This window comes from Ananas comosus, linkage group 15 (assembly GCF_001540865.1).
Source record: "Ananas comosus cultivar F153 linkage group 15, ASM154086v1, whole genome shotgun sequence".
Classification (NCBI taxonomy): Eukaryota; Viridiplantae; Streptophyta; class Magnoliopsida; order Poales; family Bromeliaceae; genus Ananas; species Ananas comosus.
In genome coordinates, this window is record NC_033635.1 from 1,243,131 (window position 1) to 1,260,679 (window position 17,549).

General features: G+C 36.4%; 1 protein-coding gene across 3 annotated transcripts; it reads right to left on the reverse strand.

Moving 5' to 3' along the window:
• On the reverse strand, positions 7,506-16,074 carry LOC109721216 (E3 ubiquitin-protein ligase RKP). Of its 3 annotated transcripts, XM_020248686.1 has the most exons (12): positions 15,868-16,074; positions 15,702-15,746; positions 14,005-15,596; positions 12,497-13,324; positions 12,078-12,238; positions 11,141-11,279; positions 10,962-11,045; positions 9,874-10,152; positions 9,661-9,792; positions 9,348-9,547; positions 8,926-9,127; positions 7,506-8,323 (listed from the first exon to the last, which is right to left on the reverse strand). In XM_020248686.1, the coding sequence occupies exons 3-12, from the start codon at positions 15,493-15,495 to the stop codon at positions 8,009-8,011; spliced, it is 3,831 nt and encodes a 1,276-aa protein (XP_020104275.1). In that variant the 5' UTR covers positions 15,496-15,596; positions 15,702-15,746; positions 15,868-16,074; the 3' UTR covers positions 7,506-8,008. The 3 variants fall into 3 exon arrangements, with proteins under 3 accessions (XP_020104275.1, XP_020104274.1, XP_020104276.1); XM_020248685.1 differs by lacking the exon at positions 15,702-15,746 and having other exon boundaries at positions 15,868-16,073; XM_020248687.1 differs by lacking the exons at positions 15,702-15,746; positions 15,868-16,074 and having other exon boundaries at positions 14,005-15,599.

Here is a 17,549-nt window from a genome sequence, read left to right on the forward strand (position 1 = left end):
CTTGTTGCCTCACTTGTCTTAGTATTTTTTTAACTAAAGTTTTAAAATAATTTACTAATTTTTGAACGGAAAGTATAAGATATACATTTTTATAAAAAATGTATAAGTAAAATATTTTGTGTATTAATTCTTAGATTAAAGATGTAAAATGTACCTTTTTGAGTGAAAGTTGTTAAATTTTATTTTGATTTTTTGGTGATTTAAAACTTATTAAGTTTTTTGAACAGTCCCATACTTGATGGGTTTTGGGATCTTGGAGCCCATATTAAGATTTTCATATGTGAGAATTAATTCCACATTGGAAACAAAAAGTATGTTGTTATTATTTATATACTCTTTCATTCTCAAATTAATTGTTTGGAAGAAAATAAGAGTTGTTACGACAAACGCACAAACGGAAACGAAATGACGAACACAAAAACAATCAAACTACAAGCAGAAAATAAATAGACACAGATTTACGTGAAAAATCCTTTACAGGGAAAAACTAAGGGCGAGGGAGGAGAGAACTTCACTATGGAACGAAAAAGGAAATACAATGTTCTTCCAGTTACAACCGACTACGATCACACGCCTCTAGGGCAAAAACGAAAAAAGAAAAACTCATAACGGGTTTCGGATCCGATCCGTACCGCAGGGGGCGGAGTCCCCCGCACCCCCTGGCGAATGTCAGTGGTGGGCTACGAGCTCGGGCCTGTCGGCCCGAGCCCTCTGCTACCCACCACAGACATTCATTTTTCCTCCATAATTTTCTTTTTCAAATTGGTCACACCGCGAAGCTATTGGCGAGTCGTAAATCCGAACTTGAATCGATAGTAGATTTCGAGTTACATCTAACAAGAGTTATGTTCTCGACTAAATATACACACGCACGGCACAAACCGAGATGACGGTGGTGCGTGCGGTCCAAACACCCGGCTTATTTTATTTTATTTTTATTTATTATTTTATCTTTATGTGTTTGGGAGTCATAATCTGTATCATAATTCGTATCCCGTATATTCGGACTCGTAGGCTTATCTTGTACTAACGGATTGACATGTTGAAATAAAATTTTTATCTTGGACATATATTAGAGGAAGTTGCATGAGTGCAACCTAAACTTGGGCTTATCTGAGAGCAAAAATTCTAATCTTTATCTCGTCATCTTCCGTTTTTTCGCCATCGATATTTTACGCTAATTTTTACTGAGCTTTCTCATATTTCGCTCGATTTAAAATTTGTTGGGTTCAACTTACGCCATTTTGAAAACATGCCAACGGAGTAGAATGTGGATATTGTATAGCTAAAATAATTGTCAAAAAGTCTCGCACGTCGAGAGATAATTTTACTTATAAGATAGTACCTCTGCACCTTTGCTAAAGGATAAAGAAGATTTTTCAGCAAAAGTTGTGTAGATGATATTTTTGTTTGTAATGAGACAGGAGTTTAGTAAATGAATCTCAGTAAAGTGACACTGACATTTGATGGTACCACCAAGTTCAGGGTCTGGTCTGTTGTCTCTGTTCTTGTTTTTCTTGTTTTTCTTAACTATAAAAATGGTGGTCGAATAAAGCCGTACATTTCCAATCAGACGGCTAGTACAGTCCCATTAAATGATCACAAAACAGGGGATTGTGTTCTACATGGTAGTTTCAACAGTATTAAAATATTGAAGGTTTTCTCTGTAACCAATATTCTAAATTACCGAATACATTGCATTAATCCGATTGTGTTACCAGAGCGTAGAGATCTAATTAATGGCAATTGAGTTACTTCAGAGCAAAATAGTGTCGAAAAAGAAAATTTTGATAATAAGCGATAGTAGGTGTAATATAATATAAGTCGATGTTTAGATATGTAATAGCTGTTTAAGGAGAAACACTTTTCATGTATGTTGCAGCTTAGTTTAAGAGAAAATATACATTTTAGTATGTGTAGTAGTTAGTTTATGCGCGAATCACTTCCTACGTAGTGATTAATTAGTACTCGACTATTGGATAACAAATTAATAATGTTCCAGATTGAACCCCTGCTTCGAATGAACGTTCCTTTTAGTTCGATCGACAGCATAGAGTTTATATTGCGGATTTGCGTTATCGCCAAATGCTTTACTAGTCATTTAAGAAATGTTAATCACTTATTTGATGTACAAAAGGCGACGACTGGTTACGTGAAAATGTGAGGAGTACGTGCGAAGGATATGTAAGTGATACTTTCCATTGTAATTAAGTAATTAACTACATAAAATCTCGTTTATTATAGCACCTTTCTATGAAATAACCGAGACGAGCTAGCACTTATGTAATAATCATACGAGAAAAGCTCCACCCAATAATTTTGGTAGGCCGGGTCTACATAGAGCGGTCCACGCAATAATTTTTTGATCTGAGCCCACGGGGGCTCGAATGCGGGCCCCACGAAGCGGCGAGGTGCAGAGTCAAAGAACCGCTGACCGTTGACCGGGTCGTACAGTGAGGGCTACGAATCTGAGTGACGGAGGCGCGGTTCGGCACACTTCCCGAAGCGGCGTACGACGTGGCGTGGATGACATCCCACTACAGCGGGCCCCACCTAAAAGCGTACTTGGGAGAGAGTTTTTTTTTCCATGGACCGCCCCCTGTACGCCGCAGTTAATATGGTCTCAGAAAAAGTGAAAAAAAAAAATTATCATCTATTTTTATTTTGCGCCTTGATGATAAATTTGTAAAACTATAATTCCGAAAAAAATTATATCGTCTCGAAAATTCGCATTTTCTGGAGAGCCCGGTCCATGTGTCCAGTGAGTTTTCGAAATAAAAGTAAAAATAAAAAATAAAAAAAAAGTAGAGCCCGAACTCGACACTTCTTGAACAAACGGTGGGCCCCAAATGTTGGGGAGTTTGTCCACGTGGAGTCACATGGATGTGGGGCCCACAAAGATTTTGCCAAATCTCGCCAATTCACGGAAAGCAGTTTTGGTGCATTCCAATACCCATTAACTTTTGGGAGAAGTTACCTCCACACCCTTCTAAAAACATCTTATTTCATAAATACCTTTTTAGAAATTAAAATTTTCTCAATTTTAAAAAATTTTTAAAAATAATTTTGCCATCAAGTGTCCATCTACATTAATGTTAATTAGTATTTATAAAGTACATGTTATGTGCTATTAGGAGCACAGAGACCTCTGTGCTCGTAAGCCATTTTCGATGATGAAATTTTTGAATCGACGATCAACTCCATTAGATTTGATTTACCATATTTAAATTATTTAGAAAATAAATTTTGTGATTTTTCGATATTATTTACCTAACGATCAAAAGAGTTCAAAATCACTGGCTAAAAATAAAAATCTCACAAAAATAGTGATATAACTAAAATTTTAGATCAAAGATATTAATCTTGCAGTAAATAGTATAAAAAAATTTTCTATCAAAATTTCATCTAATTTAAATACTTCTACACCGTTAAACTTACAAATGATATATATCAATTATTAAAAATTATTATTTTTAAACCCTTTAGATAAGTAGGATAATGATATCGAAAAATTACAAATTTTTTTTCTTTTTTAAGAAAATATAGTATTGGAGCGAATCTTAATTCTTAAGCCTCGCCGGTTTTAAAAGGCACACATCCCTTATTTTATGATATATATTATTGTTTACTGCTTTATTGTTTTTTTCAGCATTAATTAATTCGATTCGCAACATTATGCTCCGAAATTAATCATATTAATGTGATTGGTGCAATTTATTTTTTGCTAATCAAACTTGTGTTAGTACAGTTTAAATTTCTTCAAAAATATTATCTTTATATATTATTAAAGAGCCCAAAGATAGAATATAAAAAGTTTTGATTGATAAATAAAATAATTTTGAAGAGCAATACTATTAATACATACCAAAATGTATTTATACGACACATTTGATCAAATCGATGTAACTAATAAAGACTTTTTGCTATTACATTCGAAAAGATTATCTCTTGAAAAAATTGAAGATATAGTACAAAAAGTTTTGATTGTTTAGCAAAATAAATTTAAAGAGCATCACTACTCATACATTCTAAAATGCACTTGTATTATACATCTCATCTATTCTAAAATGAAAATATTTTTACTAACTATATCGATGCGACTGACTAACGAAAATATATTTATCTTAAAATGCATAGGGAACGTGTAAAATGTGCATTCCAAAGGATCTGCCTACTCATAACGTTTGCTTAATTTTTAAATATTTCATTAAGCACCTAATAGGTCAACAGCACCGGCCAAAACAGTTTGTGGGGATCAAAAGATTCTTAATTTTTAGAAGATGACAAGCAGCTAGGCAATTATAAGTTGAATATCACAGTTGTTATTGTTGTTTTTTTTTTTTTTTCAGAAATAGATAGTGATATGTCTGCTTCATTCATTCGGAAAATAAATTAGACTTACAAAGTGGAAGCAGCCAGGATCTCCGAAGAGGAAAAGCGTCAAAGAGTAGCAACAAAAAAGAAAAACAAAAAAAGTAAAAACGAGAAAGTAAACCGATAAACTAAGGAAACTGAACAGGGTCACCGGATTGCGACTCAGGAATCCACCAAAAACTTAACACGCTCCAAAGACCGGGCGGGATTGGGGGCGTGATCGCGAAAGATAATGTCGTTTCTTTCCGTCCAAACCACCCACCAGATGGCAGAAATGAGAGCGAGGGAAGTAACTCTCTTGTTGTAGTCAGGCAAAGCAATCAATCTTGACCAGAAATATCACTGTTGTTGTTGTTGTTGTTGCTATTATTATTATCATGATTATAGATCGTAGTTGTCATAATCCTATCTTATTTTAAACTAATTAACCTAGCTACCACTAATCAGTGAGCAGGCCACAAACTCCAAAATATGCACACATAGAATTCGAACCTTCACCATTTGAAAACGCCTCCAGAATAAGAACCATTTCAGTAAGCAACTGATAAAGCCATCACATGGAATGCCTGAAAAATTACGCACACTATATTGTAGGATTCTAGCAATATAATTGTTTGAAATATTACATGCCTTTTCTGTTAAATATAAAAATGTTTAAACATTATTTTTTTAACAGCTTAACTTTTTAAAGTACAACGGTTAGTTCATATGGTATCAGAGTAGAAGGCCTGAGTTCGAGTCATAATCACGCCAGGCTCCTAATATATTAATTTTTTTTCATTTAATTTAAGCACACGTCATGGGCCGACTAAAAAGTTTCGAGTCCAGACGTGAGAGGGAGTGTTAAATATAAAAATATTTAAACACTATTTTCTAACAGAGTACAACGATTGTTTCACACTTTCTCTCTCTCTCAAAAAAAAAAAAAAAAAAAAAAAAAGAGCCCGCAACTAATTACTGCTTGATTAATCTCTTTTTGTTTCTTTGTGAATAGGTTCTTGGTTCATTAATTATGTTGTTAAAATATATATGCCATGCCTTAAAACTTTGTTGACATACACACAAGCACTATACTATATATATATATAATGAGAGAGGATATATTTGATTAGACTCTCGCCAAAATTACAGACAAATCGATTCCTCGAACACGAAAAATGCTCACTCTATTAAACTAATTATTTGCTGTAACCTGAACACTAGACAACATAAAGCATGCATTACTTAACAGTTACACTACTTGTTCTTGTTGAGATACTCTCTCTCTCTCTCTCTCTCTCTCTCCATATGTGAGATGGATGACCCTTTAACTCTTTACTTTGATTCTTAACTCGAAAATAACATATGCTACAGTCATATAAACTTTTAAGACTTGCGAGTTTGAATGCTTGAACCTATGTGTTACAAAACTTTATAAATCTTACATAAGCATCCATCGTAAAGTATTACCCGAGCTCGTAAAAAGTTTATAAGCATCGTATTATTCTGTAACCTTTTTGCTATACTTTCAATTTCTCTTTTATTTTTAATTAGATTACAGGAAATCACGCTCAAAAATTAAGTTTTTATGGTGCATGCACGTTAAGAGATAGCATGTGAATCATATTTGCTAGCTAAACCAAGGAGGCAAGTACTGAACATATCTAGATACTTTAATAACAATCAATAACTATCAATTAACTAGATTCAATATTAATCTCCTTTTCCAAGGAAAAATTAGCGCTTTGACCTGAAACTAATTTTTTTTTTGCTCTTTTATTTTGTGTGTTCAGTTCCCATTAATTGGACCTTCCTATCCTAGCCATCCTGCTGACGTGGAGTTGGGACTCCAACTTTGGATCCTGTCTCAGATTCCAAGGCACATGTTTACCATTAATTAATGAATAAATACTTGTGCACGTTTGATTCTATTGTACACAGTTTTATGTTTAACCTTTGTTTAGTTCCTTTAATAGCAAATGTATGTGTGTGTACAAGGAGACAATCAGACAAGGCAAAAAAGGCAAAAAATGGGAGAGGGCTAGCTTTCAGGGAGAGTTTTTTTTTTTTTTTTCCCGAAAAAGAACAGTAGAAACTTAGCTGAAAATATGAATCAACTAGGTTTTAAACTTGGGATCTCGAATATCAATTACTAAATTCTTTGTAACTTGCATTAGGGACGGTCAATAGCTCATAGGGAGAGTTTTTTTTTTTTTTTTTTTTTTTTTTTTTTTTTGAGAGAAAGATAGATAGCACGCTACCCGCTTTGTTTATTTCATTTAGAAATAAACTTAGCTGAAAATGTGAATCAACTAGGATTCGAATTTGGGTCTCGGATACCAACCACCAAATTCTTTGCCACTTGCTCTAGAAACGGTCGGTCTTATAGGAAGAGTTAATATTATAATATGAGTACATAGAATAAAGAAGTGAGGGATCATCTTAGTTGTATTGTTTTTGAATGGAGCGGGCATATATAGGGAGCAAACAAACATGTGGAACAAGATCTATTGGACTAAAGCTTTAAATGGGATTGGGTGTATGATTGATGTGTCACATGTTTTTTGAGAGATTTGATGTGTCACATGTTAAAAGTGGGTTTAGTTAAGGAATCTCTTCAATTATTTAAATAAGAGCTTAATTAAAGACTTGATATAAGATATTGCTAACAGCATAGCAATCACATGAGGCAGCAACACGATGGCGACCGGATAATGGTAACTTGGTGAGTAATAACAAATGCGTTATATGGCTTTTAAAACAGTTTCGCTACTTCTAAAAGCATGTTATGTGGCTTCTAAAACAGTTTCGCTATTTCAAAAAGCACTAGTGCATGCCTGCAAAGCGAAAAGCCAATCTTTTTCTGTAATAAGCCACCAAATTTTGCTTCTACAGTTTTAAAAAGAAGCTCAGCTTTTAATGAAAACAGAGTTTCCAGAGATATAAACCCCAACAAGGAACATTACTAACTAGGGATAATCCTGCTACTAGTAGTACATTATCCTAAAAGGTCGCCCAGTATCTCAGCAGTTAAGGCTTCATACAGATCAATTCTTCAGTTAATTTCATAAACTGAGCAGCTTAAACTGCTGCAACCAAAAACCAAAATTTCTTTCTACATATATTACGCAGAACAGGAAAAAGAAAAAAAGAAAAAATAAGAGGACCTTCGTAAACTTCAAAATACATATCACATTATTTCACATCAAGATTGAAAAAAAGAAATTTTTGCCCGAGATTATCCTCGGCACAGTAAACAAGTACACCCAACATTGGCTCCTTTATTCTTCCTGTTTATACTAGCGTATCACCTTCATTTTACACCTCATATGTACAGTGACAAATTCCCTAAACACTACAAAATTCACTAGTATAATCTCCAAGGGATACCCCCTTTTCCACCACCTATTAAACCCTCATCAATCCTCTCTTATTCAAACCCCCAGCTTCTGAGTATCAATACAGCTTTATTTTGTTGCAAACGAAAAGGACATCACAATCTGCCGCGTCCCCGCAGATCCCTGTTAGAAAAAAATTTTGCCTCTATGCACTCCAAGAAACAAGACCACGACAAATCATCTTGCTCTAGAGTTGTTGGAGGCGAATAAGCAAACACCAAATATGCACTCATTGATGCAAACATTTGTTTTTTCACTCATCGAGATTGCGCTCCTTTAGGTTCTACCGTCACGACAGCTGAAACTGTGGCGTTACAAAAGAAACATCTCTGGCTGTTCAAAAGGTGTCGGCTTATGCAGCCAAAGCAAGATGTGTGGTGGCACGGCTCGAAGAAAGCATCTGAATTATTGTTGTAGCAGATGCAGCAGCTATCTTCTGTTTCATCATCACCACTTTGGGTTTCTATTTCTCCTCTGCTATTTAACTCCTCTGTTCTGCTTCTCAAGTAGCTGGAGAATTCCTCAAGCCGGGCAAGCTTCGTAACGGAAGCATCTCCTCTCAGGACAATGCTCTGGAGCATACAGACAACAGGATTTAGGTAAGAAGAAAAGTTAGCAGAAGAAAGCCACGCCATAGGAATGAAAATGCAACCGCAAAAGATCTTGTTTGTTTTAAGGCGTGCAAAATATAAATAACAAGCAAAGTAGGAGATTGATTCACTTGGCAGCATTAACGAAAGGGTTAAATCACAAAATGATCATACTGTCTCCACGTCTCCACTTGTAAAATGCTAGCAATTGCAAAGAAGCAATCCGTTCCCTATGTTTCCAGGTTCCGACATTGATACATTCCTCAAATACTTATTTAGTTTAAAAACATTGTTCCTTGCGCTAACTTACGAGTAATTCATAATATTATAGAACAAGTAAATAAGTGAGTAACTAACTGCAAGAAGTTCAATGGTAATTGTGTGGTCTCTTTCACATAAAAGGCTACTAGTCCACTCGCTAGCAACCTGGTTTATCACAACCAAACATTGTTTTCACTGAAAATAGAATGTCCCATGCGGTTTTTATCTTTTTCCTAATTATCAAAGCAACCATCTATGAAATTCTCATCCCAATATTAATATTAGCCAGAAATATGAAAATATAAAGGATCAAGAAAGCTAACCCAATTGTAGCTTAGCAGGTATTGCAATCCGTAGTGGACGGTAGGACAGTCCATGCTAACAAACACAGAAATCACATCATTCAGCTTTTCTCGCCCTGGATCTGAACAAGCATCCATGAGATTAACAATGATCCCAACCAGAGGTGCCAAAATCATAGTCCGATTTGTTTTCTCTTGGTTCTGGCCAGGTCGCCTAATTGACCTGCAGAAGTAGCTTAACAACATCAATACAAGAGGAAAAACAAACCGATAGAAAGTAACAGCAAGACTGAATTTATTGCTGGATTTTTTTTTTTTCCTTTACTTTCGCCTATTTATCAAGGATATGTTTAAAGTTTGGTTTTACTTAAAAAGCTTGGAATTGAAAGGGAAAATAATTAAACAATGAAAGAGCCCAATTAGATCTTTCTAATCAAACTTACATGTCAAAAAACTCTGAATCAGCAGCTGAAATTATGTGGTTCAAAATAAAAATGATCCATTCAGTTAGCCTCCGAAGATTCATGTCAGGCCCAAAAAGAAATGCCTGAGGAATTTCACGCATACAGAATTCTAGTATCCTTGCAAGGTTGCATGAAATGTCAAATATCGCACTGCATTTTCTTTGCTGCAGGTCAACAATCTGATAAAAAAGAATACAATATCAAGATTAAGGAAGTCATTTCACACACTAGTCGGCAGCATGATATATCAGCAGATATATCTTGGGAACGAGAAAATGCAATATCAATTTACCTCATAATTGTCTTGCATCTCTCGAATGGACATAGAGAATTCCGTCATAGTCCAGCTCAGCATGTTGAAAAGTCGATTGAGAAAGGAAGAAAATAATTCCTCATCGTGAATGCATGCCTCTCGCAGCAACACCTTCGTGATGCACACAAGAAACTTGTCACAATAAGTTCAATTGATTCAAGGAAAACAGAAGCAAATATATCTATATCTAACCTGGAAAAGTGCTGATGATGAAGATTCTGCATGTCTTGACACAGCAAATCCAGAACCTTTGCATAGTCGTAGAAGTATATTTGTAACAGGTAACCAGGATCGGTTATCAAATGCTGCTAGTAAGGCTTTTGGCATTCTCTGAACAGCTTCCTTGTTGTTCTCAAAGGCAACTAAAAAGTCCTTATACTGTACTAAGACTGATATTGACTGGAGAAGAAGATCTTTTATGTCCGCACTTGAAATTCGGTGATCATTGAAGTGCTTAGCAATAAAGGTAACCTGATAAGGAAAAGACAAGTGAAAATCCTTGGAAATGTACTCAGCTGGACAACTGGCATCTAGGAATGATAATTCTAGGTAGCTAGTACCAGAATACTATTTCTCTGATCAATAATTCTCTGATCCATAGTAATTTCCTTACTAATTTATTCTGATAAAAGTAATTCTAAATAGGTAAGATCAATGGCTCTCTACTCTCTTTCTACTATCTTGATATTGCGACTTAACCCCTGAAGTTTCCACTTAAACAATCTAATCTCTGAACTTCCTCATGCTTTGCAAGTGAATCCCTAACCTGCTAAAAAAGTCTGCCAAAAACTGATCTTTTCATACCTGTTTTCAAGTAGCCTGAAAAAGTTAGAAGTTGGTCATTTTTATCAGGGAGGATTTACAATAGGTAAGAAAGTGACTGAAGTGTTTATTTGAAAACTTCAAGGACTACGACACATTTTGGGATAGTACAGGGACTTTCCTTGCATTTTACTATGTCTAAAAGAATGGGGTTCGAACGAAAGATAAATGCAATCCTATATTGGTCATCATGTAGCATAAGGAAATACTTATCAGTATAGATTCCAAGCTAAAAGCATGTTGCATGTCGTCAATTGTGCTATTCCCACAAAATATTTTGCATGCTACCCATTCTCAAAAGCGCAACAATTATTTCGGGTTTGCAGACCATTTCTATTTCAAATATCAACATTATATCAATTCACATACGAATCTTGAATGCTAAAAATTTTGCTGCAGAGAAGGGGATAAGAAAGCTGGACAATTAAAAAAATTAACGTCTATGTTCCAAAACATACAAATGATGAAAGTCCATGCTTGATAAACACTGAAGAAGAAACAAATGGAGGATCACTCCTTCGCAATGCATGGAAACTATCAACCTGCAAAAGAAAGAAAGAAAAGTTATTTAATAAAGGAGTTCAGGTCACAACCAGAAAGAAGAACAATCAATCAAGGACAACAAAGAATAGCTTACCAGCGATTCCACATAAAATTCAGGAATATATAGGAAAACAGTATCAATATCGCTGAGGACCAACAGTAGATCCACTACCCACATGCATGTCGCATACAATCCTCTTTGCTTCCACCGAGAAAAAAGAGAGGCACGATACCTGTGATAGGAACAAAAAAGGGCAAAAAAACAAACAGTGAACATCGCTACAAAAAGGAAAAAAAAGAAATATATCAAAGTGTTAAGTAATAACTCCGCTTCATTACAACATTGTTTTTGATCCTGTCGGTTACGAGGACGGATTAATTTGATACAAATTGGAAGGTTAATTTAACTATGTCTGGAAGGTTAATTCAACTATGTTTGGATAGTCAAATTAGCAAAAAAAAGCATGCTAACTAAACAAGTGGAAGGCCTCCAACATTGAGCTCAACATTCTCATCAGCACAGACTTATAGTTCTGCAGTAGTTAATATGATGTGTATATTTCTATCTGGACAATTTCACTATTGTGGAAGAATAATCCTGGGTTACCAAACAAAGGTGTACGTAGTCAAAAGTCAAAGACAAACACTTCTCCCCTGATATTTTGTCATTATGAATGTCCGAGGTTTATTATGGGTCGACTGGATAATTGACCTGGGACCCTTGACCCGCTCATTTTGGTGGGGCAGTGAATAACCAGGTATTAAAACATTGGTTCAGGTAGCCAGGAATGTTATAGTATTATTTATTTCTCACAGATTTCTAGAACAGAAAGTTAGGAGAATTAATCGAAAGGAACAGATACTATGGTAACAAGGCATGAATTCACGTGTCAGCATGTAGCATGATGGAATATTACTTTTCAACACTTAAAATAAGATAGAAGGGATAAGATGCCAAGATTTGCAAAATAACATGCAAGGAAAAGCAACTTCACGATTTGAAGAAATGAATTTATCAATAATGACCATACCATACACAATGCTTGACACAGTCAACCAATTCTTCACGATAAACATTGCGAGCTTCCTTCAAGCGCTTTACTTGCTCAACGGATGATTTTTCTCTTATCTGTTTGTCAGTATCATCTAATAGAGAAATTGATTGCGACTGATGAGACATGAAATAAAATGCCTGCAGTGAATATAAGAATTGGTAGTTCATCAAAAAGAATGCCAAATGGAAATTCAAATTATGACTTATGATCAGCAACCAAAGGATCACCTGTTAGAAAGATGTAAAAAAGGAGACATTCAGATAGTGGAAAACTAAAAATATCAGAATAACTCCTTATGTTGTTCATATTCTATGGAAACTCGATATCAAAAGTCCAGGGCGTAGGTGCTAAATTTTCATTAGAAAATTAGATAAATGAGAGTTCGGATCACTTGCCTGCCGAAATTTCGGTGCAACACCCAAATGATAAAGCAATAGCATAATATCAAGTAGCTCCTCCTCTCTCAATGCTTCTGAAGATAATTGATCCATCATTGGGACGCTCCCCAAATTATGCAATGGTCTGTACCCAAAATCAGTTTCTGACTGGTCGCTTGAACTAGGTTTATCCACAATCTCATCACTGAAACTCCTTGCACTGCATTCTGCTGCGACAGGAGTTGACTTTTCCGGCATAGACTTACATGGACCTTTAGAAACTTTACCTGGGTATTTAACACTATCTTTTGACATTTCGAAGACTTCAACCTCAGGTGTTGAACAACAACAAGGTTTCTGCAATGTAGAATGTGTTATTCTTGAATCTCCATCATCTGTGTAGCCTTCATCCCACTGTACTTCCTTTTTCTCATCATCAGTGACTTGGTGAGACTTTGATAGATGACACATTGTACCACCAATTCTAGGAACTCCACTGCAATATGTATCATTTCGAAAAAACAAGTCCACAGGAAAGTTCCTTTTTCCACGTCTGTGGAGAAATCCAATAGCAATTCCAGAGTTTGTTCTAGAGCTGGTCGTTGACCCAGAAGAATCCTCCATGGAGAATCCTTCAGATAGCATATGCAGGATAACATTGTAAAGAGAAAGAATCACGGTATTGCTTGAAATACCAGAAGATACCATCTTGTGATCTACACCTCTCGTCTTTACTATGCAATTCTGTATGAAAGTTCTGAACACGGAGCCAGGTAACTGGGGAGGACACCCTGGAGGTATGAAACGAATGACCAAACTACAAAGGTCGCGATGCATTTCCTCAATCTGCAGATCACAAACAATTGCATGTCAGTAACACGAGACACAAGTACTTTTTTTTCAAGATGATTTTTTCCCTATAAAAATGGAAAGGCATAATCCAGCAAACAGAAGAACAGTTGCCTTTATTAGATATGTAGGTGACAAAAGCTGCAATGAGCATTTACAGAATATCATTTGAGGTGATTTTACATTCACAAGAATAGGACTCCCTTTATGAATATTGCCAGGATTAAAAGCATATGTCCAGTTTAATTAATGATTACTATAACAGATAGTTGTACCCAACAGTAAAAAATCTTTATGTTCTTAGGCAGTTCTACTTGATGTATTCAAAAGAAACAGTACATAACATATATACCCTAAATAATATCCTCATATTTCAAGTTTATGTCTCCTCTGACTGACTTGAATGTTCTCTATAAGGAAATAAAATTGACCATAGAATGTTCAGAAGATTCATATCATCCTAATAATAGTAAAATCAAGATGGTTTTGGAGATTATCACTACATGATAAGTATAATATGGAAAAAGAAAGTGACCTAAATCAAGATGGTTTTGGAGATTATCACTACATGATAAGTATAATATGGAAAAAGAAAGTGACCTAAATCAAGATGGTTTTGGAGATTATCGCTACATGATAATTATAATATGAAAACGAAAAAAGAAAGTGACGGGTACCTTTGCAACTGCTCCAGATAATGCTGACATGGTCAACATCATGCTGCTTTCATTACCGACATCCTCACATGAACCAGGCCACCACACAGACGGAATAAGGCAGTGTAAATCCTGCTTGTTTGGGCTCTTCATCGAAAGGAAACCTTCCAATGAAAATCCAAAATCCAGCGATTTCCACCACAGGACCATCATGTCTTTACGCCTGACAATATGGCAAGCCAGTGCAAGATAAGGATATGATCCAGAATAAGGACACTCGGTTAGAACAAGTGGCGCTACTTTGCAGCTATAAGAAAGTGCCACAATAACATGCTGGAGCAATGAGTTCGCGCCTGGAAACTTGAGCAACAGGTCAATAACCCGATCCAAACTTGAATAATCATGCGGTGCTTGGGACCCGAAGACATCTACCAGGAAAGAAGAAAGTACTCCCCAGGCAATATATTCAGTACTCCACTCACTTGACTCGACTATGTTGTAGAATTTTTCACAGATTCCATGTGATATGGGGCAAAACAGTTCTTTCAGTGGTGCAAACCTCTTCACCCTTCTCAATTTCTGAAAATAAGCTGACTCAGATCTCTCCAAACACTGCACCTCCAGTAACCTGGACAAGCACTGGAGCAGATAAGTAGTAAAAGCTACACGTTCGGGCGGAGCCTGAATCGGACGAAACCCCTCAACAGGGTATTTGAATGGCCGAGATCCAAAGTTCAAATCGCAACGCTCACCTTCAGAGAGGGAAATCGCCGGATAATAGCCAATTGCCGGACCCACTTTGCGGATTCCATCAAACGCCACTCCAAGAGAAACCCCGTTTCTATAAAAGGAGATCTCTTTAGCATCAAAATCAATACAACATCCAATCACATCGCCCACCACCCATGGCTGACCATATGCCCTATGCTCCTTATTCCACTTGGTCACTCTCCGGCCATCAAAAGCATAAGAATGCTCCGAATCACCCACTCCTTTCTGTTCAGTGAAGGGGCACAAAAGGGTAGCCCACCCAATCTGCTGGATTCCTGCAGTTTCTAAAGTCACCTCGTACATCCACTTCCCCTTCCATACGCATGCATTAACCCGAGCACTACTGAATACCGACCGGCTTTCTACAAGCAATGGCTTCCTTACGGTCTTGAATTCCCCACACATGCTTGATTTGTCCATACAAACAATATAAGGGCCGCAACCGTGATCGTTAAAAAATACGCCATCTCTGCTATAGTCATCGGAATCTGGATATCTTTGCGCTTGATTCTTAAGGATAGAACAGATAAACTTAATATCAACTGTGTTAGAGGTTAGAGCGACCGATTTGTGAGGGAGATCAAATATGTATTCGATGGTCCGTTCCACTGCTTGGTTTCCGATGTCACCGTGGTAAGAAATTAAGTGGGACTTCTGAGGATTCCCTTTTGGGTCATCATCTGATAACAGAACAGCTAGGCCAGAGGAGAATCCATTTAGCCTAATACTATCTTCCGCCATTAAATTACACAGCAAGCAACTAGCTTTTCCTCCCTAATCATCGATATAACTAACAACAACAACAACAACAAATTGTACAACAGCTTCTTCTGATCAAATCCCTGCTTTTTAGAGATCGGGAAACCAGAATCAGATGCACAAGCACAGAACAAGCTCAAACATTTACATCAAAAAATAAAGGAAGGACGCAAACAATGAGCAATTACCGATTGAAACAGGCGATTACTTTAGAAAATCAAACCGATTGAACTCTGGGATGCAGGAGAAAGCGATTGACGGTAAAATTATCAGAATTAAGAAAATAAGACGCGAATTCTAATCAGGTCAAACGAAAAATTCGAGGGATTATAAGGCGAAAGGGACGAACTTTACCTTCTCCCGACATCCAGTAGCTGATTCCACGAAGAAGGGAGCCCTAGGGTTTCGCGAGGATCGATGAATAGGCGGCGCGGGGAGGGATTAGGGTTTCTAGAAGGGAAGGGGGAAACGAAACGGAGACGGAGAAAAAAAGGGGCAAATGAGGAACTCGGAGAAACGATTTTCGTTTCCTCGACAAGCATCGCCGCACGAGTCCTGCGTCCGGGGACATGTACCGTTTCTTTCGTGCGGGAACGTCAATTATTACGATAATTAGTTATTTAATTAACCCGTACGTGATTTGCTTGGGGAATCATTTTAAGAAAATTACACTGCGACTCCCCAAACTTTTCGCAACCATTTTATTTTGGTCCAAAAATTTTAAATTCCACAAATTTCAAATTTCAGATATTTACTATTTGAAAATAAATTTTAATTATTAGATTGGAAAAAATAAGATGAACAATGAGCGAAGATTGAACGTAAAAGCTAGCGTCTTTAAAAACCAAACTTATAAATTAAAAGGACTACAGTGATACCTAAGGGACTAGCAGTGCAATTTTCTCAAATAATAATAATTTTCATTATGCCTCGAGATTCGCGACGAAAATCTAGACCGCTGAAGGGAGCGTTGAGAAGAACGGTCGCGTAGGAATATTTATGCGCCGCGCCGCATGGCGACGAGAGTGGCCACGCGGGCACCCGCACGCTGACCGAAGCGGGTGATCGCACGGACAGGAGGTCAAACGACACGTGGCAAAGGGCGTGTGGCGAGGGAGGGAGATGACGTGGGAAAACCAAACAGCTCACTGTTTCAAACGGCCAACACACAAATAAAAATAAATAAATATAAATTAATAATAAAAATAAAGAAATGGTAAAAAATAATAATAATTCGAGTTTCGCGCTTTCAATTATTTCCCCTTATATTGGCTCGGTCCCGTGATACCCACGGGAGAGAGAAGAAAAGGTGATACGTGAATTTGCACATGAACTCGAATCGTCTATAAAAGTTGAATGAGGGCGTGTTTGGATTAATCAAGTATACTTCGAAAATGATACGATGTACTGATTATCTTAACTTTATTGCTAATGAAGTATAAAGTCGTAACTGTATAGCTCGGTCTGTAGCTCAGTGTTAGATATACATATTAATAGAGACACCTTTATTCAAGTTGAGCTGATATTAATGGTTGTGATTAGTTTTTGTTCCATATTTAAATTTTTGAATAGAGAATTTGTCCCAATTTATCCATGTGACAAGGGAATGAATTAAATTTGTTATGGAGTTGCTGAATATCTTAGGCCTACTTTTTGTTTTTTCCTTCGGTTTGTAGCTAATTGTTGTAGTCTTCTTCTTGTCGTAAATTAGTTGTTGCTCGTAAATAGAACATAAAGATGTGTTTGATGCCATTTATTTCTATGTTTTTGCTCGTAAAGGTTGCGATGAAAGGCGATGCGTGCTTGTTTGAAACTTTTAAAATCGACGATTAAATAATGGAGTACTTTGAATAAATGGCTTTTGGAATTTGATTCCTGATGAGCCTAAAATATGTTAGCTTTCGATACAAGTTTGGGAAAAGTAAAATTTTTGAGAGGATCGTAAAATGATTAGTGTATCTTAAAGCTAAAATAATTCCAATAATTAGATAGGAGGACCTTCCAAAATGGAGTGTGATGGAATATTATTTGTGCTT

What these genes read in the sequence shown, in the direction of transcription:
- LOC109721216 (XM_020248686.1), bottom strand. Translation starts at nt 15,495, where the DNA reads ATGGCGGAAGATAGTATTAGGCTAAATGGATTCTCCTCTGGCCTAGCT. An exon ending in TATCTGGAGCAGTTGCAAAG is followed by an intron (nt 13,325 to 14,004) that starts GTACCCGTCACT and finishes TGTGATCTGCAG; the next exon opens with ATTGAGGAAATGCATCGCGA. An exon ending in ACCTGCTAAGCTACAATTGG is followed by an intron (nt 8,324 to 8,925) that starts GTTAGCTTTCTT and finishes TGTATGCTCCAG; the next exon opens with AGCATTGTCCTGAGAGGAGA.